The 26,608-nt window shown below is 47.2% G+C and overlaps 1 protein-coding gene and 1 long non-coding RNA gene across 4 annotated transcripts in view; one reads left to right on the top strand and one right to left on the bottom strand.

The window, feature by feature from the left end:
* Positions 1-2,700, bottom strand: part of LOC118213985 — a 5,440-nt gene extending 2,740 nt beyond the window's left edge. Inside the window, exon 1 of the long non-coding RNA XR_004762562.1 lies at positions 2,578-2,700. This is a non-coding gene — a long non-coding RNA (uncharacterized LOC118213985). The remainder of the gene's footprint in view (positions 1-2,577) is intronic.
* Positions 2,701-3,070: 370 nt separating this feature from the next.
* The window catches only part of spegb (striated muscle enriched protein kinase b), a 112,162-nt gene continuing 88,624 nt past the window's right edge, over positions 3,071-26,608 (top strand). The window contains exon 1 of one of the 3 annotated variants that reach the window (XM_035393291.1): positions 3,071-3,863. In XM_035393291.1, coding sequence (XP_035249182.1) covers positions 3,437-3,863 — 427 coding nt within the window. In that variant the 5' untranslated portion in view covers positions 3,071-3,436. Of the gene's footprint in view, positions 3,864-13,972; positions 14,218-26,608 lie in introns of those variants that run through there. The other 2 variants (XM_035393290.1, XM_035393294.1) reach the window with 2 other exon arrangements.

The raw sequence follows: 26,608 nt of genomic DNA, 5'->3' as shown, positions 1-26,608 counted from the left end.
GCACAGCCACCGATAGCTCTGTGTCAGTCCCAGCACAGCCACCAATAGCCCTGTGTCAGTCCCAGCACAGCCACTGATAGGGCTGTGTCAGTCCCAGCACAGCCACCGATAGCTTTGTGTCTGTCTCAGCACAGCCGTTAGGGCTGTGTCAGTCCCAGCACAGGCACCAATAGCGCTGTGTCACTCCCAGCACAGTCACTGATATTGCTGGACATGGTAGACCCTTGAGATTCATCATACATCAGCTTCCAATTATCAGCTTTATAAAAACTTTCTTGTGTTACTCAATAGGGCTTATTCATCAAACCTCAGACATTCGGACAGTACCTAATGCACAGGCATAATGAAACATACCCTGTGAGTAATTCAATATATATAAAATAAATAGTATGTTTTTTAAACCATTTTCCCTGCAACATCTTTTTGTCAGCAAAGATACTTGTATTATGTCAACATATATTTTAAATATTAAAAACTTTTTAATTATTAACATTATTATGAATCCACCAACATACTCTTACAAGCTAGATAATGTCATATGTTCCGTATCCTTGCAATTCTTAAAGTTGTTTAAATTATATTTTTATGCTTGTACGCTTATACAGTGCCTTCGGAAAGTATTCAGTATTCACTTTTTCCACATTTTGTTACAGCCTTATTCTAAAATTGATTAAATTAATTTTTATTCTCATCAATCTACACACAATACCCCATAATGACAAAGCGAAAAAAGTTTTGAAATTTTTGCAAATTTATTAAAAATAAAAAACGGAAATATCACATTTACATAAGTATACAGACCCTTTGCTATGACACTCAAAATTGAGCTCAGGTGCATCCTGTTTCCATTGATCATACTTGAGATGTTTCTACAACTTGATTGGAGTCCACCTATGGTAAATTCAATTGATTGGACATGATTTTGAAAGGCACACACCTGTCTATATAAGGTCCCACAGTTGACAGTGCGTGTCAGAGCGAAAACCGAGCCATGAAGTCGAAGGAATTGTCTGTAGACCTCTGAGACCGGATTGAAGGGTACAAAAAAAGAAGAACACAGTGGCCTCCATCATTTTTAAATGGAAGAAGTTTGGAACCACCAGGACTCTTCCCAGAGCTGGCCGCTCGGCCAAATTGAGTAACCGGGGGAGAAGGGCCTTGGTCAGGGAGACCAAGAACCCGATGGCCACTCTGACAGAGCTCTAGAGTTCCTCTGTGGAGATGGGAGAACCTTCCAGAAGGACAACCATTTCTGCAGGCCTCCACCAATCAGGCCTTTATGGTAGAGTGGCCAGACGTAAAGCCACTCCTCAGTAAAAGGCACGTGACAGCCTGCTTGGAGTTTGCCAAAAGGCACCTAAAGGACTCCCAGACTATGAGAAACAAGATTATCTGGTCTGATGAAACCAAGAGTGAACTCTTTGGCCACAATGCCAAGCGTCAAGTCTGGAGGAAGCCAGGCACCGCTCATCACCTGGCCAATACCATCCCTACGGTGAAGCATGGTGGCGGCAGCATCATGCTGTGGAGATGTTTTTCAATGGCAAGAACTGGGAAACTAGTTAGGATCGAGGGAAAGATGAACGGCGCAAAGTACAGAGAGATCCTTGATGAAAACCTGCGCCAGAGCGCTCAGGACCTCAGACTGGGCCGAAGGTTCACCTTCCAACAGGACCAACGACCCTGAGCACACAGCCAAGACAACGCAGGAGTGGCTTCGGGACAAGTCTGTGAATGTCCTTGAACAGCCCAGCCAAAGCCTGGACTTGAACCTGATTGAACATCTCTGGAGAGACCTGAAAATAGCTGTGCAGCAATGCTCCCCATCCAACCTGACAGAGCTTGAGAGGATCTGCAGAGAATAAATACCCCAAATACAGGTGTACCAAGCTTGTAGTGCCATACCCAAGAAGACTCAAGGCTGTAATCACTGCCAAAGGTGCCTCAACAAAGTACTGAGTAAAGGGTCTGAATATTTGTGTAAATGTGATATTTCCTTTTTTAAAATATAAATTTGCAAAAATTTCTAAACCTGTTTTTGCTTTGTCATTATGGGGTATTGTGTGTAGATTGATGAGAATACAAATGAATTTAACCCATTTTATAATAAGGCTGTAACAAACGTGGAAAACGTGAAGGGGTCTGAATACTTTCTGAAGGCACTGTATCTCACAGTAAGTGCGTGTTATATAAGCAGTAGCAGTAGCATATGCCTGGCATGTCTTTTTTAGACAGTGGGAATGAAACTGAGCGAATCCCATGTGAACCGTGTCCCATAACCGCACAGGTCTGTCCTGCCGAAACACCCCGGATAGGTCTGTCTGCGGGGGCTCCTCCCACCACTGGCGAAGGGTCCCGAGTGAGACCCCGCCCCCTACCCCTCTCTCACACCTACCGCCCTTTCGATTGGCTGCGCTTTCCGGGGGGCGGGAGGCGACAGATGCATCCGGGCTGTCCAAAAAATGTGACCTATCAGGGCTCAGCTGTCACTCTTAGGCTTAGGGGGACTGGGCTGTCACCTCCCCAGGGACTTGGAGAGTGAGGGGGGAGAGAGCGAGACCGAGCGAGAGAGCTTACCATCCAGAGGGGGGGGGCAGGATCGGGTACCGCGGGTGCGCTACGGACAAACGCCTACACGGTTGGAAGCCGCGTTCGGACTGCCGGCAACGCTGGACACGTGAAAGTTCAGAAAAAGCGAAGGATCCAGAGCCGCTCTTCGTCAAGCCCTTAAGACCGGGAAGATCTGCATGGGAAGGGTGAAAATCAGACGCCGGCGTTTTCCAAAGGCTCGGCCGAGAGCCGCTAATGCAACATGATCCTCCAGGACTGGCACTAAAAATACCACCGGCCAGGAGATCTCGCACAGCCTGGATCTGCTTCGTTAGCCAAAGATTCAATATTCTGTTCTCTTTTTTTTTTCCTTCTCCCTTCACATTACTCTAATTGGACATTCCAAGGATGTTACAAACTATTCCAAAACTTTTTAGCACAAGAAACTTTAAGGTAATATATTTTTGAATATACATATACTTCTGGCCGAAAGTTTTGAAATCTTTTGAAGTAGGGCTATTTTTATTTGAATTTGTTTTGGAAATGAAATCCTTTCCGAAATGTTCCTGTTGTGTTATACAGGAACCAGCCTGGATTACAGACACTAAAATGGTAAATACCTCCATTGCAATTCGCCTTTGAATGAGTTGGAATTTTTCTAACAGAGCAACGGTTTTGAACATTTGGCACAGATACCAAAATACCTTGAGATCTACCTTAAGCAAACAGATTCTGGGATGACTGTGACGGTGAGATAAAACACACCTATGCAAAGCTGCCTGCTTCAAAATAAATGCTAAATAAACTCGAATCACCTTCACCGTGTAAAAAACACAACAGCGAAAAGTGAGAAAAATAAAAGTTTGTTTGGGACAAGCGACCGATAATGAGGAAAGCCGAGGTACAGATGACTCTGAAGAAGGGGGCCGAGGAAGAGGCCCATGGCGGGGCGCCCCCTAGCCCCCGGATCCCGCTCAAACGGGCCAAAGTCAGCCCGGACCAGGTGGTCCCGGACCCGGCGGATTCAGTTTACCCGACGCCGACCCCGCCCGTGTTCATCCGCAAGATGAGGAACGCGGCGGTGGGGCTGGGCTGCGACATCCGGCTAAAGGTGGCGGTGGCCGGGGACCCGCAGCCCTGCCTGTACTGGTACCACAACCAGAACCTGCTGGACATGGACAACCAGGAGTACGGAGGCCTGTGGATCCGCGACTGCAAGCCCAGCCACGCCGGCCTCTACACCTGCATCGCCAGCAACTACCTGGGCGAGGCCAAGACCAGCGCCGTCCTCGCCGTCCTGGATCTGGGAGAAGGTAATTATGGGGGTGTGCGTGGCCATCGCGGCGGTCGAGCATGCTTTGTATCGGGGTGCCCCTCACCTGGATCCTGGAGACCCTCGGGGTCCACCAGGGTTCACCTTTAAACTACCAACTAATTTAACCCCCAGAAAGCAGGTGAGAGAACTACATGCCCAACCGCTTTGGGTGAGTAATTAAGCTCTTTGGGTGAGTAATTAAGCTCTTTGAGTGAGTAATTAAGCTTTTTGGCTGAGTAATTAAGCTCTTTGGGTGAGTAATTAAGCTCTTTGGGTGAGTAATTAAGCTCTTTGAGTGAGTAATTAAGCTCTTTGAGTGAGTAATTAAGCTCTTTGAGTGAGTAATTAAGCTCTTTGGGTGAGTAATTAAGCTTTTTGGCTGAGTAATTAAGCTCTCTGGGTGAGTAATTAAGCTCTCTGGGAGAGTAATTAAGCTATTTGGGGGAGAAATTAAGCTCTCTGAGTAATTAAGCTTTTTGGGTGAGTAATTAAGCTCTTTGAGTGAGTAATTAAGCTCTCTGAGTAATTAAGCTTTTTGGGTGAGTAATTAAACTCTTTGGGTGAGTAATTAAGCTCTTTGGGTGAGTAATTAAGCTTTTTGGGTGAGTAATTAAGCTCTTTGGGTGAGTAATTAAGCTCTTTGAGTGAGTAATTAAGCTCTCTGAGTAATTAAGCTTTTTGGGTGAGTAATTAAGCTCTTTGGGTGAGTAATTAAGCTCTTTGGGTGAGTAATTAAGCTCTTTGAGTGAGTAATTAAGCTCTCTGAGTAATTAAGCTTTTTGGGTGAGTAATTAAGCTCTCTGAGTAATTAAGCTTTTTGGGTGAGTAATTAAGCTCTTTGAGTGAGTAATTAAACTGTTTGGGTGAGTAATTAAGCTTTTTGGGTGAGTAATTAAGCTGTTTGGGTGAGTAATTAAGCTCTTTGAGTGAGTAATTAAGCTCTCTGAGTAATTAAGCTTTTTGAGTGAGTAATTAAGCTCTTTGGGTGAGTAATTAAGCTCTTTGGGGGAGTAATTAAGCTTTTTGAGTAATTAAGCTTTTTGAGTGAGTAATTAAGCTCTGTGGGGGAGAAATTAAGCTCTTTGAGTGAGTAATTAAGCTCTCTGAGTAATTAAGCTTTTAGGGTGAGTAATTAAGCTCTATGGGTGAGTAATTAAGCTCTTTGGGTGAGTGATTAAGCTTTTTGGGTGAGTAATTAAGCTCTTTGGGTGAGTAATTAAGCTTTTTGGTGAGTAATTAAGCTCTCTGGATGAGTAATTAAGCTCTTTGGGTGAGTAATTAAGCTCTGATTACGCTCTGCAGGACTAGAGCTGCAGACCCCTGCCCTGTACCCTCACCCCTGAGCTACAGACGCTCAACAGAGCCAGTACTGCAGGGAAAGGTGGAGGGGCCGCAGGAGCTAGAGGAATCAAACAGGGCCTGTATTTATAAAGTTGCTGACCGTGGATGAGTTTCCTAGTTTGTGTCCCAGCCTTACCCATTGTGAGGTGAAAGGTTAAACTGATCCTAGATCAGCCAGTTGAAGAGACACATGATGAATTAGACGTCCCTTCCTCAGTATGTCTGCAGAATGCACTGGCTGGCTCTAAGTGGCCACGCCCGTGTAACCTAGGCTACCTGAAGGCAAGGTGAGGATGTAGCCTCCTGTCTGCCAGTGCAGGAAGCACTTATGTGATAAAAAGTGTGCGGTCAGGTGTAGACAGTAAGACATCAGCTCCAACTGGAGGAATATATTTCCTTCTCATTGCTGTGATGTGGTGAATCTGTGCACAGTGGAAGGGTAAAGGTACGTCTTACCTGTACAGCACCAGGGTCATTATCCAAAACTAGCAGATCAGTTGGATGGCTTCATCATGTCCTATATCCTATTCATGGGTGGGAGAAACACATGAGTAGATGGTGGTGGGGGCAGAGGAATTCCTCAAAACTGTTCACCTTCCAGAACTGAGACAGAGGCTGAGTAAATATTTGAGCACTGCTGAAATTATATCATTACTGATGTGGAGTCTTAAGGGTCATTTTGTTGGAATAAAGACAACGCACGCAATGCAACGAAATCCTGTCTTCCTAAAATAAAGTTTGATGTCTCAGGCGTTTGGGCCTGTCTATTTGCAGTCTGCAGACTGGGACCTACAATGGATTAATATCAGGAAAGTAATATTTGCTCATCCCAGATGCAGTGTGTGTGGGGGGCGAGGAGGGGGGGGGGGTTAGGAGGACTGGACCCTCCTCTGTGGCTACCAGGATTTACAGGAATTCACAGATCCAGTGTCCTGCTGCACAGTACTGCTGCACAGTGCACCTTCGGTAAATCAGTCTGCGCCTGAGCCATATCCATACAGACAGGTGGGGTGTATGAGGGGGTACAGGCAGGTAGTTGGGGTATGAGGGGGTACAGAGAGGTAGTTGGAATATGAGGGGGTACAGGCAGGTAGTTGGGGTATGAGGGGGTACAGGCAGGTAGATGGGGTATGAGGGGGTACAGGCAGGTAGTTGGGGTATGAGGGGGTACAGACAGGTAGGTGGGGTATGAGGGGGTACGGGCAGGTATATGGGGTATGAAGGGGTACAGGCAGGTATATTGGGTATGAGGGGGTACAGGCAGGTAGTTGGGGTATGAGGGGGTACAGGCAGGTAGTTGGGGTATGAGGGGGTACAGGCAGGTAGTTGGGGTATGAGGGGGTACAGGCAGGTATATGGGGTATGAGGGGGTAAAGATGGTTATTTTGGGTATGAGGGGGTACAGGCATGTATTTGGGGTATGAGAGGGTACAGGCAGGTAGTTGGGGTATGAGGGGGTACAGGCAGGTATATGGGGTATGAGGGGGTACAGAGGGTTATTTTGGGTATGAGGGGGTACGGAGCGGAGGTGTATTCACAGGGAACCTGTCCCACTTGACGAGCGTCAGCAGTGTCACTGACACCCTCGAGCTTCGCAGTCAGCCGGCAGCAGCACAAATCTGCCTCAGCTAAAGCCCTGGATCCAGGCGTGTCTATGGCATTCAGTTCCCATGGTGCTTTGCCCCAAACTAGGACTGTGTTGAAAGAGGTCAGAGGGTGCCCATTCATCCAAACAGAATAATTTAACTTTCTTTGCATTGAGGTCATACTTCGAGATAAAAACAAGCCGTTGCTTCTGAGAGTAAGAGCAGTTGTCTTACCAACTCCTGGCTGTTGCTCTATTTGCTATGCGTCCATCTGCAGTGACAGTAAAAGTGTGGCTGTTTACTGGTAGCTGTCACTAGCGCTGTAGCTGTTGTGTTGGACCGCAGCCGATGCTTTGATATTTTTCCATCCTGGGGTATTTAACGGTGCAGGTTCCTGCTCCTCGGCTCTGACTCAACTTTCCCCCCGGTGTGGGGCGTCGGCCTCCCCCCCGCGGCCCGTTGGCTCCTCCCCCCCCGGGCGAAAGGCGACTCGCCGTGTTCCTGATCCCCCGTGCCCTGACCTCACAGGCAGCAGCTGTGCTGTCAGTCACGCTCTCCGCATCTCTCCTCGCCCCCTCATCCATCTCTCCCCGGTTATTTATACCCTGGAATGTGCCAGGCCTCAGATTTTTGCGATGTTAATAGGCCAGGCGATCTCCTGTTGCACCAGAACACATCACTTCTAATTATAGCCTGACTGGAGAGACAAGGCCCTGGGCTGTGATCTGACAGATCCAGCTACAACAACAAGGAGAGCAAAACCTTTATGGGTTCTTATCATTTTTCCCCCCTCCATCAACATGAACATGTCCGGGCGTAGATACCCTGAGCTTCCGGACATGAGTGCATTGTCTTGTCTTCTCTGCGTCAGAGCAGGATTAGACCCCAAGGAAAGGTGTGAATTTGCCTTGCACACATTTTACCCCTTTCCCGTCTTTCATATGTCATTTTAGGACATTTTTGTTTGTGTTGAACGCCAAACAAAAAGACTTGCTCCTATTACTCTGAGGAACATGTGCTGCAAGGTCCATTTTGAATAGACAGAGAGTTCCAGAAGCCTTGGTTCTCATATCTTTGTTTTAGAAAACTCCCAGTGTTATGACATTACAGGGGCCGCGGCTGTGAAAACACATAAAGCGCTGTTTTCACGCAGTACTCATCTGCGCGGTGTTTGAGTATGTCCTCAGGGGGGTCTGTGTTCAGGCTGGGTGTTTGAGTATGTCCTCAGGGGCGTCTGTGTTCAGGCTGGGTGTTTGAGTATGTCCTCAGGGAGGTCTGTGTTCAGGATGGGTGTTTGAGTATGTCCTCAGGGGAGTCTGTGCTCAGGGGGGTCTGTACTCAGGCTGGGTGTTTGAGTATGTCCTCAGGGGCGTCTGTGTTCAGGCTGGGTGTTTGAGTATGTCCTCAGGGAGGTCTGTGTTCAGGATGGGTGTTTGAGTATGTCCTCAGGGGAGTCTGTGCTCAGGGGGGTCTGTGCTCAGGCTGGGTGTTTGAGTATGTCCTTAGGGGGGTCTGTGCTCAGGCTGGGTGTTTGAGTATGTCCTTAGGGAGGTCTGTGTTCAGGATGGGTGTTTGAGTATGTCCTCAGGGGGGGTCTGTGCTCAGGCTGGGTGTTTGAGTATGTCCTCAGGGGGGAGGTCTGTGTTCAGGCTGGGTGTTTGAGTATGTCCTCTGGGAGGTCTGTGCTCAGGGGGGTCTGTGTTCAGGCTGGGTGTTTGAGTATGTCCTCAGGGGGGGGTCTGTACTCAGGCTGGGTGTTTGAGTATGTCCTCAGGGGGGGGTCTGTACTCAGGCTGGGTGTTTGAGTATGTCCTCGGGGGTCTGTACTCAGGCTGGGTGTTTGAGTATGTCCTCTGGGAGGTCTGTGCTCAGGGGGGTCTGTGTTCAGGCTGGGTGTTTGAGTATGTCCTCAGGGGGGGGTCTGTACTCAGGCTGGGTGTTTGAGTATGTCCTCAGGGGGGGGTCTGTACTCAGGCTGGGTGTTTGAGTATGTCCTCAGGGGACAGTAAGCCTGCCGTCTAACAACCCCCCCCCCATCCCGAGTAATGAGCTGTTTGCTTGCTAATGTGATGCAGTTAATGAAGGCCCAGTCTTCATGGATGCTTAGATGTTCTTTCCTCACTAAAAGAATACCAGTGCACTAGAGCTCCATATTAACTTCAAGAAACACGGAAACCACTTTCAACTCAGTAAACCATTCAGCATTTAATTAACTCTAATAGTGTACATTTTGCTGGAATCCCTCTTGAACTCATTTACACTCTATGAGCTCACTATAAACAACTTTGTTAAGTGTTACTGGTGACACTGAGCATTTTAAGGTGTATCCCCTTCAGATCCCTTGTGTCGTTGAGTGTGGGTCGTTGATTTTTCCCAAGTACACGGCGGCCACAGTAACAGTCCGTCCCTTCCAGCTTGTAACAGACACCATTTTGTCGAGCTGTTTCAGAACTGTACACTACGTTCTCAATCCAGGGGGTGTAGTGCGCTCCACAGGGTATTCTGTACCGATTCTCTCATCGCTCCCATGGCAACATCAGCCGAGTTCAGCGCATTTTTGATTTTGCCGGGGGGTCAGAAGGCATTCTGGGGATCAATGCTGCGTGTGTGAGTAGGCTACGGTGCAGCTGGCTCTCTGCGTGCGTCTGATTGGAGGGAGGCTTCCCTTTGAAGATGTGCCGACAGGGAAGCTAGAGCTGCAGCTCCTTCCCACACACAGAGGCCAGAGTCAAAGAATCCATCTTGTTTCTCAGAGACTGTTCCTTGCCATAGGTCAAACAGCTCCCCCCCCCCCCACACACACAGGTACATACGCACACACAAGCACGCATGTGCACACACACACACACACACACAGGCACACACGTGTGCGCACACACAGGCACACACCACACGCACACATGCGCGCATGCACACGCACACACACAGGCACATACGCACAGGCACACATGCACACACAGGTACACATGCACACATACATGCAGACACACGCACAGGCACACACACACAGGCACACACCACACACACACACACACACAGGTACACACACGTGCGCACACACACACACCACACACAGACAGGCACACACGCATGCACACACACAGGCACACACCACACAAACACACAGGCAGAAATACGCACGCACACACACACACACACACACAAACAGGCACAGGCACGCGCACACACACACACACACACACACAGGCACACATGCGCGCACATGCACACACAGAGGCACACACACATGCGCACACACAAGTGGAGGTTGCCTTGAATACCAGATCGCATTTTAATAGAATCATAGGCATAATGAAATCTCAGCTCCGGCGTGGTTTGCCAGCGCGTCTCGGAAAGCCAGGGAATGCTTTAGTATTCCAGACGAGCAGCCTCTCATTTCCCCCTTGTCTCACGCCCCTCCAGAACGTTCCCTGGCGTTCCTTGCTGTCATGCTGCACATGTGCAGTGCGTTTTCTGTGAGTGCTGGGTTAAAAATGACTGCTGCTCAGAAACACTGCTTCCTCGTATTTTTTGAAAAATAACAGCCGTGCTCTGATTTTCTGCCGGTTTGCCAAGGCAAGTACCTGATGATCAAAGAACGAGATGCAAGTGTGTTAAGAGCTACATTTCTAGCATGTTAGTCTCCTCTCCTTGCAAATTAAAAAAGCTTAAAACCTTCAACGTATTTCAAGTGTTTTTAAATAAGTACAAAGCATAAGTAGGCCACTGTTTTCTACTACACTATCTAGTTCATTTAGGTCTCCAGTCTTCGTACTAGCAAGCTAATTAATCTTCCTTTCCCCTCACAATCACGAAGTGAACTTCAAATGGCCAAAGTTCAAAATGTAAATGTCGAAAAACAGGTTTTACAGTTCAGAGTATAACGTATCAACATGTACACTATGTGTTGTCTTTGGGCAGCAGTGTAGTATAGGGTAGTTGGTCTTGTAACCTAAAGGTCGCAGGTTCGATTCCCCGGTAGGACGCTGCTGTTGTACCCTTGAGCAAGGTGCTTAACCTGCAGTAGTGCGTCTTCTAAATGCCTGTAATATAATGTATGTAATGTGCATCTCTACTCAGTGTTTACAGGGGTATCAGGTAGGTAGGGTCAAAGTTTGCTAGTGGGAAAAAGTATCTTCTGTACCCCCTGAAGAATTATTTAGTATCCCTAGAGGTGCGAGGACCTCAGTTTGAGAAGAAATGTCCTGAAATTTCCCTCTGCCAGAGAATGCCTGACATCACACACTTGCACTATATTACAAATACCCCTGCATACTGACTACTTTTTAAATTCAACTGCTTCTCTGGTTTTAAGTTTACTTTAAATGACCTCTTCCAGTCTTTCTACCTCCTGGCTATCACTCAGGATATTTATAACAAGATTATTTTATAAATAAACTATCCATCACAGTAAATCCTTTTTGTGCTTATGAAATTAAGGAATATTAATTTCATTTTTTGGTTGTTTTTTAGACAATAAAGCTATGTTAGACAGTGTTTTTCTTTATCTTTAGAAGTCATCCTGCCCCACTTTGAGACATACCCAAGTATAAAGTGGATAATGACAAACAAATTTGTTGTTTGTATGTTCAAGGGAGACCATTCCAACTTTGAGCTGAGCTACCTATGCACTTTAAGCGTGGTTTTAAGTATCAGGTTAAGACTTCAACCTTCTTGCCAGTTAAACAATCAATCATCAGTAGTATCTGATGTATTCACAGAGACCGTGGATCCTAAAACATTATACTGGGAACACTTGTGTTCTGTGCTTGCTCATAAGTCAATAGTTACCTAAAACCACCCTGAAATGATCTTCTTCTTTTTTTTATGTTTCAACCTTAAAATTTTCCACCATTTCAAACAGCTGGTATGCTTAACAGTTTAACCATAGGAGAACAGAGGAACGTATTATTATTATTATTATTATTATTATTATTATTAACATCTTAGGCAAGATAAATGCTTGAAAAAACATTTATCACTTACAACACCGCTAAGTTTGTGTCATCAGTTCTCTAACATTTCAGCGCATGAAGAACAGTATCACTGACAATACAACAGGATGACTAATAAGTTACTGTGTCTAGTGCTGTATAATAATAGGCGATTACTCATTACTCAAGGGTGCAAGGAACATCATCTTTCTCTTACATTTTTTGGTTTCTAAGTTTTTTTGGCTCTTTCTGAAGTGCCTCGACAGTAAATCAAATATAAATGTGAATTTTTAATATTGTAACCTGATAGTGACGTAAGTGTTATAATGTGGACTTCTTTACTATAAATAATATATGTACAACTATTCTGTTGTTGAACGTATAAAAACGTAAATGTGTTATTTACGTTTTACGTGAAACTGACATTAAACCCATCAAAAAATGAAAACGTTTATTCAATGCTGATACAGACTACACATTGCATTGGGATTAATTAAGTAATAATGTCGTCATAACTGTATTCAGTTTTACCACTACCTCCTCTTACCATTATCACAGAGCAAAGGATGACTGTAGTATTACTAATCGGCTTTCACCCACCAAGGGGATCGCCTGTCTCTAATATTTAAAAGTGCTGTCATGTAAGGTTTTTTTTACAAAAACCTTCCTCCGAAAACCATTTTTATCCCTTGGACATGGCTCACTGGTCTTAATCTCAAAAACCATAAATCCCACTCTGCCGAGACTTACACTGCAAGAGACATTCAAAAAATATTATTTTTGAAAATAGTTTCATTGCAGTACTTTTTTAGCCATCCGAAAGAAAATTGCCTAGGCCACTTGACCTTTTTTCTGCCGGGTCTCAGTAGGACACAGTAACGCGATAATTATCAGGATAATTATCGGATTTTAACGCCACAGCAGATATCGTTCATAGCACGTAACGTTACTGGAGTCATCGACGTGGTATTGTGTGTTTTTTCCTTCCGTGTCCTATGAGAACCGCACATAGGAGCGGAGCACACTTTGTCAGAGAGCAAAAATGAATTTAAGCGGTGTATGTGGATGCGTTAATTGTGGCCGCCTACGTGCACATGAACAGCGCTAGTGCTTGCGTTCTGCACGCGGTCTTTCTTCCCTTGTTTTGTTTTAACTTCTGGCCACTTGCCCAGCTGGCTAGATATAGTATCTTGTCGTGCAATATTCATGAAGTGCTTCCCGGATATGTCAAATCATTTCCCGTTTTTTTGCTGTTTGTTATTACATGTTCATTCTTTTCTAATCCCTATTGTAGTTTGCTCTGTTCCTCGCATGGTGGCTAACGTCGCCAGCTAGCAAGAAGCGCTACTCATTTCCAGCTGAGTATGACCGCAGTAACCCGAGACAGCCTCCCCTCGCCGGCCTCTTGCGCCTCCTTATCTGACTGATTGAGAAATGTGCCTTCAGCTGGATAGATCCACCAGCAATCAGGGACGGGAACTGCTAGTCTAAGAAATATCTGAGATTCGTATTAACAAACCACCGGTTGTGTGAAGTGTGCGTTTTGAAGGATAGGCAGTGTTTCAAATCAGGAATCAAATAAACTTGGCGTTTGTTCTAAACAAAGTTAATGTCTAAATGTTCCTTTGGTGTATAAATCATATTTGCATACTGAGGCTGGAATTATACATTGTTTTGGCTAGTTTGTTATTTCCGTAGCATGGTTTTGTTAAATATTTGTTTTCTATCATAAAACGTAACTAGTTAGCAGAGACTGCATTTTTGTTAAAACTATTTTTTTTAAAGTTGAGATTAAACATGCAAGGTGAAAACAAAGATGGAGGAGGCCAGCAGTGAATCCACCACCGCCGATTTTATTTATAGTGCTACAAACTTGCCCTCTGTCTTTCACTGAAAGCATAGAATCAAAACATTCATGTTGTGACTTTGCTATTGTCCAAAGCAGATATTTATTTCAGTGTTATTTTTAGGCCATATTGCACAGCCCTTCTACAACATTTAAAGAACATATAAGTACCTCTGAATTTGGAATAAGCATTACGTGGTATACACTGTTTTTAATCCCCACAACAGGGCCACAAAGATAGAACAGCCCTCTATGTAATCTGGTAGTATTGCTCAGAGCCAGCAGTAGTGAATGGTGGCACAGCCTGTGTATTACATGGCACCAGAAATAGACCGTTTGACTCACCAGCTCGGAAGTGAGCGAGAGGCAGAAAGGGCTTTGGGGGTACAGCTTTCACATAACCGAAGCTGGGGGAAAAACACTCCCGCGAAGACCAAAGAGATAAAAACAGGACCAGAAGAAGATAGTTTGTATGCGTGCCTCGCGAGTCTCACACTCCAGGGATAAACATCAGAAAGCGGGACTTGGGTTTTGTTTTTGCGGCCACCATGTTGAGGCAGGAATTGCTCGACGCGCGAAGGGCACTCAGAAGCGTGAAGAGACAGGATGCCGCCGTGCCCAGACCTCGCAGGAAGAAGCCGAAAGGTGAGGCTAACCTGCTCACCGCCGCTACCTGCACCCGTGCAGGTTCCGCCTGTTAGGAAGCAGGTGCGCTGAAGGCTATGGGGACGCAGAGCACTTTAAACAACTAAGCTGCGCTCGCTTCAGAGGACTGTGTGTGACCCCTGGAACAGCGGCTAGACTTCATATACAGGAGCAGTTTATTGAGGTTTCCTAATTGATGTTATCAGTAACTGTTCCTGCGGGGGAAAAAACCCAAACAAAATCAAAAACAAATAGGAGACCTTTAAACGAAGTCATGAAATATAAAAATTATATATTTTTAAAATAGTGTGAATCAAACAAAGCTGCAGGAAATATTTTAATAAGCTGGATATATTAATGGAAGCACCATAGCTTGCTGCTGTAATATTGAATATTTGAGATATATTCCTTATCCCTCCTGTGGAATGGAATCTGTAGTAAGTAAAAAGGAAGATGAAGTTCAGCTTCCCAAACACCAGGGAGGCCAGTTATTGGTGGGGACTTTATTCTGGTATCTGTAAAGACCTATGACTTTTCACAATGTCATACCCATTCTGGTATTAATGTCTGACAAGGATCTTCTAAAGAATTATAGCAACAAATGACTGATAGTATTGTATGCAGTGTGGGTCTATCCAGTTGAATGATGCATTGTGTAGCCTATATTCTGTTTCGTGTTTGTATGTTCTTCAAACTCAAGGTTATATTAAGCCTCTTTGGAGTGTGAGACATGAAGTCATTAAGGTTTAATAAACCGGCTGTGTGTGTTTTTAGCTTAGCTATCTGTTAAAATGATTAAAGAATGGCTGTGACGTTCTCTGGCAACACATCAAGGACCCTCAAAAGCCACTGACGGAGTGTGTGAGTTCCTACAGTGGTGTTCATTGGTTTAGGGTCTGCTGTTCCAAGTGATTTCATTGGTTTAGGGTCTACTGTGTCGAGTGACATCATTGGTTTCGGGTCTGCTATTCTGAGTGACTTCATTGGTTTTGGGTCTGCTGTTTCGAGTGATTTCATTGGTTTAGAGTCTACTGTTTTGAGTGACATCATTGGTTTCGGGTCTGCTATTCTGAGTGATTTCATTGGTGCAGGTCTACATTTCCAAGTGATTTCATTGGTTTAGAGTCTATTGTTCAGAGTGATTTCATTGGTTTAGGGTGTACTGTTTCGAGTGATTTCATTGATTTAAGGTTTACTCTTCCGAGTGATTTCATTGGTTTAGGGCCTACTGTTCCGGGTGAGTCTTTTGTCGTATAGTTAGGCCATTTTCAGTCAGGCCAGGGAATATATATCTCCGAGCTGCTGTTTCAATCAATTTTCTGCTTCTGAAGGATACAGCTTTCATTATGAGATGGAGAAATCCCCACAATGCAGCTCTTTCTGGTGTCAAGGGCCGAGAGCACGCTGAACAAGTGCCCACTTCACACCGTCTGCCGTGGCCACTGGAGCCCGCCGCCGCCAATTAACCAACCAGCGCTCACACGGAGCGCGCCTGGCCCCTCCGTGAGGAGACCCGCCTTTTAAAGCCACGTCACACTGGCTCTTTCCAGCCTTAACCCTTAAAGGGTGATGGTACAGTCCCTTAGATTCACAAGCAGGAGGTGGAAGAACATATTAACACAGAGTGACTTTGAGTCAATGAGGTTACAGGGTTGCTTCAAAAAAATTCTGTCGGTGTAATTTGTTGTTAGTTTGTCCTTGACACAGGATATTAATTTCCCCATTAAATGTTCCCTGTCCCTGCATGGTAGGGTGCTGCCTGTGCTGGCACATTCCAGATCTGATACCAGAGCGTGGAGCTCATCCATCTGTAACAGCGCAAGCAGGCCGGAAGCCCCTCATACCGGGGTCGCCGCACAAGCAAGTCACGCTCCAACACAGACGATAGGCCACGGGGGTCTCCATTAGACACCCCCCCCCCCTCCCCTCCCCGCCACCCCGGTACTGCGCAGGCGGCTCCTGGGGGGGGGGTCCCTGTGGCCGAACCTCGGGGTAAGGCGCCGACGTGTCCCGAACAGACTCCTCTCGGGACGTCAGCCTCATTCCGTGCTCGCGAACTCGCAGGCCAGCCCGGTGACCTGCCCCGTTCTCTCTTCTTCAGTGAAGGCCGGTTTTGTGTGACTCGTGCGTATGACTCATGAAACGCTGGGATCTGTGTTTGACTCGGGGGAATGTTTTGGCCGCTGGCGGTTTGCGGGTTCAGAATTGGACGAGTAGTTCAGCGGTCACAGCGCCCCACTACCTGTGGAGGGACAATCCGTGAGAAATACAAACTAAGTGCCTGCTGTCCTGAACCATTACCTTAGTCATTAAGTGGGTCATATTATTATATCTCTGTGTATTTTGTGTTAGCAATCGATGGGTGGTGGGTGGTCTGAAGCAATAGCCTATTGTTTGGATTCAGTGTGTGCCATAGAGGTTATACACATATGGTTCTCTCTCTCTTTCTTTCTGTGTCTCTTTTCCTCTTACCTCTCTGTTTCTCTCTGATTGTGTTCTGAGGGAATAGGAGTCTACCTGAAAATGTACTCTCTCACCCAGCCAGAAGACATATTCTTGATTGATTTAACCAGGAAGGTCATCCAAGAATGCCTTTGGACATTTACAAAGATGACTTGGAGAATCAAGGACAGTTTGAAATGCAAGGCAGTGAGCTGTGGGGTGTGGTCACCTGCCAGCCCGATAGAGCCTGTGTTTTTCCGGTTGAGAATGGGAGCTAACATATCCCCGTTTGATGAAGTGCCAGGTTCTGTTTCATAACCTTGGGGAGCTGGAACTGCCTTCCTTATTTCCTCAGTTGCTAGACAGGGCGTTTGGAACAGCGCCCCCTACTGATGCACACCAATATCTCTTCCAGCTGCAACCTGTCTTATGCTTTTTTTGGGAGGATTTGGCCAGAGTGAACTACAGGCTGGTATTGCTCTCCCCCCCCCCCCCATCAGCCCACACTCTCAAGCCTGCGGCAGTGCTTGCAGTGCGTTACGTGCTCCTGTGTGTTGGGAGACGGGTGTGTGTGTGGCAGTGTGTTACGTGCTCCTGTGTGTTGGGAGACGGGTGTGTGTGTGTGTGTGTGTGTGTGGCAGTGCGTTACGTGCTCCTGTGTGTTGGGAGATGGGCGCGCGCGCGCGTGTGTGTGTGTGTGTGGCAGTGTGTTACGTGCTCCTGTGTGTTGGGAGACGGGCGTGTGTGTGTGTGTTGGGAGACGGGCCTGTGTGTGTGTGTGGCAGTGCGTTACCTGCTCCTGTGTGTTGGGAGATGGGCGCGTGTTGGGAGACGGGCGGTGCGCGCGTGTGTCCAATGTCAGCGGCGGGTGAGGGCGGGCTTCTCTTTCCCCGCGGGGGAATTCCCACTCGGCAGTTGTCGCCGCTCCTCAGCGCGAGCGAACAGGTGGAGCGGAGTCGCGCCGGGTCTGCAGCGGGCTGGGCTGCGTCTCCTCTCCTCTCCGCTCTCTCCCCCACTCCTCTCTCTCCTCTCCTCTCTCTCCCCCACTCCTCTCTCTCCCCTGCTCCGCTCCTCTCCGCTCTCTCCCCCACTCCTCTCTCTCCCCCACTCCGCTCTCTCCCCCGCTCCGCTCCTCTCCGCTCTCTCCCCCGCTCCTCTCTCTCTCCCGCTCCTCTCCGCTCCTCTTCGCTCTCTCCCCCGCTCCTCTCTCTCTCCCGCTCCTCTCCGCTCTCTCCCCCGCTCCTCTCTCTCCCCCGCTCCTCTCCTCTCCTCTCTCTCCCCCGCTCCGCTCCTCTCCTCTTTCTCCGCCGTAATTAAGCGCTGGAAATAGCGGCGAGGACGTGCGGCGCTTTGAGCTGCAGCAGGTGCTACTCTGCAGCAGGTGAGCCTGCAGGTGGCTCCTGAGCACAAGCCTGCTGCCATCATAATGCCTACACTGACGCCTCCTTTACATCAGACGACAGTCCTAAATCATGGGTTTTTAGTCTTGGAGGTGCCTAAGGTTCTGCAAAGACTGGGAATCATGCAGCCGCACACATTCTATGATCCAACAGGATTCTTTTGGAGATTTTTTTGTCTTAGCCCTCTTCTGCTGTGCTGATGTCGGACAAGGCCAGCGCACCTATTGGCTGTTGGCGGTGTAGCGTTGTGATCACGTCGTTGACCATCACAATACTTTGCGATGATATTAAACATGTTTGATTTTGTTGGAACGGTCAAGACGAGGAAAAGACGGTCACAAACTTAGTCGAAGCCTTCTTAGTACAGCCTCACACTAATCGTGAGTTGGGACTGACGTAAGACTGGAAAGATTTTACTACGACTTCTAAGACTGTGAAATCGCTTTAAATATTGTTTAAGTGTCTGGCCAGCAATGACCCTGCTCGTAGTAAAATCTGGGCCGGCTCACTGTGTGGTGGAGCGGGTGTGCTATTTCCATCCCTGCTGCGTGATGTGGCTCACACTCCTCTGGTCCTGCCTGCTAGCCCGGCCCCTTCCACAGTATGCAGATGATCCCCAGGGAGGACAGTTTATCTGTCTTTATGTGCTGCGGCCAGACCGGGCAGGGTGTCGAGATCGCCCTAGCGACGGCCGGGGTGTGAGTCACCGCACCCACAATGCACCTGTGCGGCACGGCGCTTTCCCCCGCAGACGTGCGCTGGTACTCTGAAACGGGATTTTGATATTTCAGCAGGGTTGAAATTACCTTTGCACAGCACATGATGTTAGCACAACAGCGCCGAGTTATCCGCAAACGGTATTAGCATATTTTATCAAGTGTTATTAATAGATGTTGATGTACTCGCAAAATATGGGCTGAAATTTTGGCCTTTTCTATTGCAATTAATGAAAAAATATTTAGTTGTTTTCTGCCAGCTGTTGTCTAATTTCACATTCTGTTAGCTCTAAATATGTATACACGTGATATATATATATATTTTTTACAGTCAACCCTGGCTTTGAAACATGTACCCAGACACCTGTAATATGGTTCCCGAGGTGTATTTATGAGCCAATACCTGGGAAACCTTGACCTTGCATTGCATGGAGATTATGAGCTGGCTGTGAGCCTGGCGAGGAATCACGCTGCCTCGTGAATTCAGTAATAGAGCAATGAAAGCATTCTGGAGACTCTGTCGGGGGTGATTCTGAATCAGAATGAGCCCTTGGGGAAAAGCCTGTGGTTCCATCAGATGCAGATTCCCTCTAATGTGTGTGGAAGGAGTTCAGGTGTTTTTGTGTTACGTTCTAATGCAAACTGCCTGGCGCAAATCCGTCTTTAAAAATCATCCACGTTTGTAGGCTTGGTATTCCCTGTATTTCCTGTATTTTGCATGTTTTTTTTGTTTTTTTTACATTTACTTCGCTTTTATTCCCCTAAGACTTTATATAATTAAGTAAAGGCCATGTCTCAGACGTGCTGACATTTGCAGAAAAATGCTGTGCAATAGCTTGCAAGAACATGAATTCTGAACTGTATTTAGAATGTCACAATACGATATAACAACTGAATAATGGTGTTGATTTGAAATCATTTATGGTAGTTAAATCATGAATATTCTGTTAAACTCTAGCATGGAGGACCTATCGTGATCTGTGTCCTTATAGAAATGTAGTTTTGGTTTTCTGTGGGAACTGCATTTTGCACAGTAGTTTTGGTTATGTGTGGGAATTTTTAGCAGGTTCCTTGTTGTGTGATAGGATGTGTTTTTTTGAGCAGGTTCCTGTTGTGATAGGATGTGATTTTTGAGCAGGTGCTTATTGTGTGATAGGATGTGCTTTTTGAACAGGTTTCGCTGTTCTCAACTAGACAGCCTAAAATATTTTCAGAAAAGAATAAATATTGTGCTTGTGTGTGTGTGTGTGTGTGTGTGCGTGCGTTTGCATGTGAACCAAGAAGGCACAGAGGCTCATTAAACAAGCATAATGTTAACCTAGCAACGACTTTGCATTGCAACTGAAGAAAGGCCCACTAGACTGAGAACCTATCTTTACAGAGTTAGAACTATAACATTATTCCACACACACACACACACACACAAACACACACACACACGCAGATCAGACTCAAAGCACATTTCAAACTGGCTGCAGAATTGTCTTGACACTTATTGTGATTGTCTGGCTCAGGGTAAGTGCCTCATCCTTCAACTTCTGAAAAAAGGGGGAAAATAAAATAATGAATAAATTAAGTTGTGAAGCCAGTGAGCAGACAGAACAGGCAGAAATGCCTCAGCCAATGAGCAGAGATAACAGACAGAAATGCCTCAGCCAATGACCAGACAGAACAGGCAGAAATGCCTCAGCCAATGAGCAGAGATAACAGACAGAAATGCCTCAGCCAGTGAGCAGACAGAACAGGCAGAAATGCCTCAGCCAGTGAGCAGAGATAACAGACAGAAATGCCTCAGCCAATGACCAGACAAAACAGGCAGAAATGTCTCAGCCAATGAGCAGAGAGAACAGGTAGAAATGCCTCAGCCAATGAGCAAAGAGAACAGGCAGAAATGCCTCAGCCAATGAGCAGAGAGAACAGGCAGAAATGCCTCAGCACAATTTTTATTAGTAACTGCCTTCTGTGTCAAAATGTGAGCCAAGATCTCAACAATATGATTGAAGCTTTTCAAGAATAGAATGTCCAGCTTTTCTAAAGACATACTGAAATTAGGGTAAACAGTCTCAACTATAGTGTGTAAAAGCTCGCTTCCTGGTAATGGCGGTGTTCCTCATGGGCTGGTCGGCTGGGGTGTATGGCCTGTTTCTGGGCAACAGAAGTCTTTACCGGTGACTTGCAAACTGCTACAGTTTATCTGGAGCTCATGCAAGGCAGTGACGAGACAGTCGCTGAAGATGAGCGTGCCTTTGGTTGGGCTTTTGAGGGTCATAGGCACTTATTTTGGGATTTCCAGGGGGCGGGGGAGAAGGGGTGCTGTCCTTTTATCACTGGCGGACGTCACGCTGTAGCGTCAGGCGCTATCTGCTACCAGGGCAACAAGGGGGGGGGGGGGGGTTTCCAGCCGCCGGAACACAGCGTTCCCGCGAATCACACGGAGGAGCGTGCGGCGGGGGGGGGGGGGCGGTGAGGGAGGGAGAGAGTGGGGGACAGGGGAGAGAGGAAGGAGGGAAAGAGAAAGAGAGAGTGGAAGAGGAGAGGGGAGAGAGGAAGGAAGGAAAGAGAAAGAGAGTGGAGGAGGAGAGCGGACAGAGTAAGGAGGGAAAGAAAGAAAGGAGGGAAAGAGAGTGGAGGAGGGGGGACAGGAAGGAGGGAAAGAGAGAAAGGTAGGAAAGAGTGGAGGAGAGGGGAGAGGAAGGAGGGAAAGAGAGTGGAGGAAAGGAGAGAGAGAAGAAGGACGGAAAGAGAGAAAGGAGGGAAAGAGAGAGTGGAGGAGAGGAGAGAGGAAGGCGGGAAAGAGAAAGTGGAGGAAAGGAGAGAGAGAAGAAGGGCAGAAAGAGAGGAAGGAGGGAAAGAGAAAGTGGAGGAGAGGAGAGAGAGGAAGAAGAGGGAGAGAGAAAGGAGGGAAAGAGAGTGGAGGAGAGGGGGGAGGAAAGAGGGAAGGAGAGTGGAGGAAAGGAGAGAGAGAAGAAGGACGGAAAGAGAGAAAGGAGGGAAAGAGAGAGTGGAGGAGAGGAGAGAGGAAGGCGGGAAAGAGAAAGTGGAGGAAAGGAGAGAGAGAAGAACGGCAGAAAGAGAGGGAGGAGGGAAAGAGAAAGTGGAGGAGAGGAGAGAGAGGAAGAAGAGGGAGAGAGAAAGGAGGGAAAGAGAGTGGAGGAGAGGGGGGAGAAAGGAAGTGGGAAAGCGCTCTGGGGGGGGCGAGAGAGTAGAACCGCTGTTGTTTTTCTTTTAGCGATACATTTCACATTCAGCACAGGTCCCCATTAGTTTTAAAATGGGGGGGGGGGGTCCCATTAGTTTTAAAATGAGAGGGGGTCCCTTTAGGCGAGCTTCTTCCTGCACTGCCCTGTGTCAATGAGGAAAAGGCATATTACGCCCTACTGCCGTACTCTTTTCAGCTCCTTGTCATCATGATTCATTGACTTATATGATCTAACTGCTTTTTTATACAAACCCGTGTTAGGATACGTTCAAAATCTTAGGCCTCAGCCTATAGGATTTTTTTCGTGTTTGCTTGGTCATTGAGTCATTGGTATTGCATGGCAGGCCTTCAAATATTATGACGTGGTCCGCTGCCAATTCTTTTAGCTTTTAACCTTGAAAAATATCAAACCAAGGCTGCAAGAGATTAATTCAGCATCCAAATGCTGTTTTTTCCCCCACAAAATGTCCTATTTATTGACAGTCCTCTGTTGATTTATTTTGGCCGGGCTTGCTTTGAGAAGGGATTAATGCACAGCTGCGCTGTGAGACTCCTGGGCCGTATGTGAAGCCTCAGCAGAACTACGGTCATAACTGACAGATAGCCGTCCTCCGCCATTATCTCATCCCTGCTTTGAGCTCTGGTTTCTATAAAGGACAGCTTTCTCCTGACGGTGATTTGATTTCCAGTACTTCCTTAGCACTCAGCGCATTAGTTCCTGTAAAGAACACCCCATAATTGAGTGCAAGTCTTTCCATTAATACCTGCCATGCACACCCAAATCTAAAAAGATTACTGTACCATACAACATTATTACCTCCAGCGCTGAAGTAGCACTTCAGTATTCATGTGGTACCTGTATGATTATCTGTTTGAGGAGTGAATCTTTCTTGCTTTTTCACCTTTGTGACCTGATTAATATGCCCACCAGTACCAAATTACTTTAAAAGCATTTAGCATGTGCAATTTTCCAGATCATTTTACAGAACTTTCGCATTTTTACAAAGTATTAATTTGTACTGAAGCGATTCAGGTGAAGTACCTTGCTTAAGGCTACAATGGCAGTGTCCTACCTGGGAAACGAACCCGCAACCTTTAAGCTTCAAACCCTGTTCCCTACCCACTGTACTACATGTCCGCCTGTTTACCAACTAATCAATAAACCAATCAACATCACAATCTCCCATACAAAGACCTCCCATCATATTCTCAGAAGGGCCATGTTCTGTGAAGGGGACTGTCTGAGTGTCTCCCCAGTGATAAAATGGCCGCTCCGCTGACCGTAAAACCATCGCTTCACCTCAGCTGCACCTCCCTCCAGCACCGGCTAGACGTCAGGCTGGCGCCACGGCGATGACACACACACACACACACACACACGCACACACAGTCTCACACACACACACCCGCACACACAGTCACACACACTCTCTCACACACACACACACACACACACACACACTCACACACTCACACTCATGCACTCTCTCTCACACACACACACACACACACACACACACACACACTCACTCACACACACAGTCACACACACACACTCACACACACTTACACACACGCACGTGCGCGCACACAAACACTCATACACACACACTCACTCACACACACACACACTCACAGACACACACTCACACTCACACATGCACACTCTCTCTCTCTCACACACTCACCAGGCGACTCTCAGGACCTCACTGATTGATGTCCTCAGCGTTTGCTAAATGGAGCTGTTTTGGGTTATTAGAGTGCTGGCAGAGGGGTTATGATCTGTGCACTCATTCCCTGGAACAGCTGGCCTACACCTCCTCCACACACAGCAGAGATCCTCAGTTTGCAGAGATGGCCTACACCTCCATCACACAAAGCAGAGATCCTCAGTTTGCAGAGATGGCCTACACCTCCATCACACAAAGCAGAGATCCTCTGTTTGCAGGAATGGTTCTCCAGGTCTCCTTCCTACCGAAGACCACATCAGGGGCAATAAGCAGTTACTGTGACAATGGATTGTGTAATGGGGTGGGAGCAGCATAAAGCTATCAATTTCCTGCCTCATAATTGTGCCCCCAGGACGATCTGGAGTAGCGGGTAGAACTTTATGTGGGAGCACGACTCCCTTAATGTCTGTTGTTTGTTCCATAATCAGTTCTGCACCACCACAGCTTGCAGAGAGATGACTCATCTTCAAACTAAATGGAACAGAGATTCACTTGTGCCAGAGCGTGCCATCGTTCATGGTCTGTTTCATACAGTACCATAAAGCACACAAATCCACCCAGCTCGTCTGCCCTAAAAAAAGCCCTTCAGCTCCTCTGCCTGTGAAAGCTTCCCAAATGAAGTGCCGATTAATAGAGTCACATGGTTCACTGAACATAGTTCATGAACAGTATATGGAGATTAACATTGACGTTTTTGTGGTTTCTGCTATTCTATCCCTGAATTTGACAGATACATTTGCAATCAAGGAATGTGGACGATAAAGCAAACTGATGGACAGAAGAAAGGAGAGAAAGACACAGAGAGACAGAGAGAGAGGGACAGACAAAGATAGACAGACACACAGAGAGAAAGGACACAATACCAGGCTTTTTGTGCACCAGAGAGCTGAGTGATCTGTGAGATTGCTCTTAGCCAGGGGGCTTGTGAAGCGGTGAGTGAATGAGTGTGTGCCTCTGAGTGGTGAGTGAATGAGTGTGTCTGTCTCTGAGTGGTGAGTGAATGAGTGTGTCTGTCTCTGAGCCGTGAGTGAATGAGTGTGTCTGTCTCTGAGCTGTGAGTGAATGAGTGTCTCTGTCTCTGAGCGGTGAGTGAATGAGTGTGTGCCTCTGAGTGGTGAGTGAATGAGTGTGTCTGTCTCTGAGCGGTGAGTGAATGAGTGTGTCTCTGAGCGGTGAGTGAATGAGTGTGTCTCTGAGTGGTGAGTGAATGAGTTTCTCTGTCTCTGAGCGGTAAGTGAATGAGTTTCTCTGTCTCTGAGCGGTAAGTGAATGAGTGTCTCTGTCTCTGAGTGGTGAGTGAATGAGTGTGTCTGTCTCTGAGCGGTGAGTGAATGAGTGTGTCTGTCTCTGAGTGGTGAGTGAATGAGTGTGTCTCTGTCTCTGAGCGGTGAGCGAATGAGTGTGTGCCTCTGAGCGGTGAGTGAATGAGTGTGTCTGTCTCTGAGCGGTGAGTGAATGAGTGTGTCTGCCTCTGAGTGGTGAGTGAATGAGTGTGTCTGTCTCTGAGTGGTGAGTGAATGAGTGTGTCTGTCTCTGAGCTGTGAGTGAATGAGTGTGTCTGTCTCTGAGCTGTGAGTGAATGAGTGCGTCTGTCTCTGAGCGGTGAGCGAATGAGTGTGTCTGTCTCTGAGCGGTGAGCGAATGAGTGTCTCTGTCTCTGAGCGGTGAGTGAATGAGTGTGTGCCTCAGAGTGGTGAGTGAATGAGTGTGTGCCTCTGAGTGGTGAGTGAATGAGTGTGTCTGTCTCTGAGCGGTAAGTGAATGAGTGTCTCTGTCTCTGAGTGGTGAGTGAATGAGTGTGTGCCTCTGAGTGGTGAGTGAATGAGTGTGTCTGTCTCTGAGCGGTGAGTGAATGAGTGTGTCTGTCTCTGAGCTGTGAGTGAATGAGTGTGTCTCTGTCTCTGAGCGGTGAGCGAATGAGTGTGTGCCTCTGAGTGGTGAGTGAATGAGTGTGTCTGTCTCTGAGCGGTGAGTGAATGAGTGTGTCTGTCTCTGAGCGGTGAGTGAATGAGTGTGTCTGTCTCTGAGTGGTGAGTGAATGAGTGTGTCTGTCTCTGAGCTGTGAGTAAATGAGTGTGTGCCTCTGAGCTGTGAGTGAATGAGTGCGTCTGTCTCTGAGTGGTGAGCGAATGAGTGTGTCTGTCTCTGAGCGGTGAGCGAATGAGTGTGTCTGTCTCTGAGCGGTGAGCGAATGAGTGTCTCTGTCTCTGAGTGGTGAGTGAATGAGTGTGTCTGTCTCTGAGCGGTGAGTGAATGAGTGTGTCTGTCTCTGAGCGGTGAGTGAATGAGTGTGTGCCTCTGAGTGGTGAGTGAATGAGTGTGTCTGTCTCTGAGCGGTGAGTGAATGAGTGTGTGCCTCTGAGTGGTGAGTGAATGAGTGTGTCTGTCTCTGAGCGGTGAGCAAATGAGTGTGTGCCTCTGAGTGGTGAGTGAATGAGTGTCTCTGTCTCTGAGCGGTGAGTGAATGAGTGTGTCTGTCTCTGAGTGGTGAGTGAATGAGTGTGTCTGTCTCTGAGCGGTGAGTGAATGAGTGTGTGCCTCTGAGTGGTGAGTGAATGAGTGTGTCTGTCTCTGAGCGGTGAGTGAATGAGTGTGTCTGTCTCTGAGTGGTGAGTGAATGAGTGTGTCTGTCTCTGAGCGGTGAGTGGATGAGTGTGTCTCTGAGTGGTGAGTGAATGAGTGTGTCTGTCTCTGAGCGGTGAGTGGATGAGTGCGTCTCTGTGAGCAGGTGAACGGGATAAGGTTGGGTCTATTTGTATGAACGGGATGGCAATAGGCTGTGTGATGGAGGTAGTGATAATGTGATAAAGCCTCCATTCTGGCTCTCCACTGCTGTAATGTGCCTCAAACCTGGTAGAGAGGGTTGCTCACTGTCTTCCCCCACCCCCTTGTGTGTGGAAACAG

The sequence above is a fragment of the Anguilla anguilla genome, chromosome 15, assembly GCF_013347855.1.
Source record: "Anguilla anguilla isolate fAngAng1 chromosome 15, fAngAng1.pri, whole genome shotgun sequence".
In the NCBI taxonomy this organism is placed as follows: Eukaryota; Metazoa; Chordata; class Actinopteri; order Anguilliformes; family Anguillidae; genus Anguilla; species Anguilla anguilla.
Note: the sequence above shows the minus strand (reverse complement) of the source record. Positions and strands in the feature narration are given on the sequence as shown.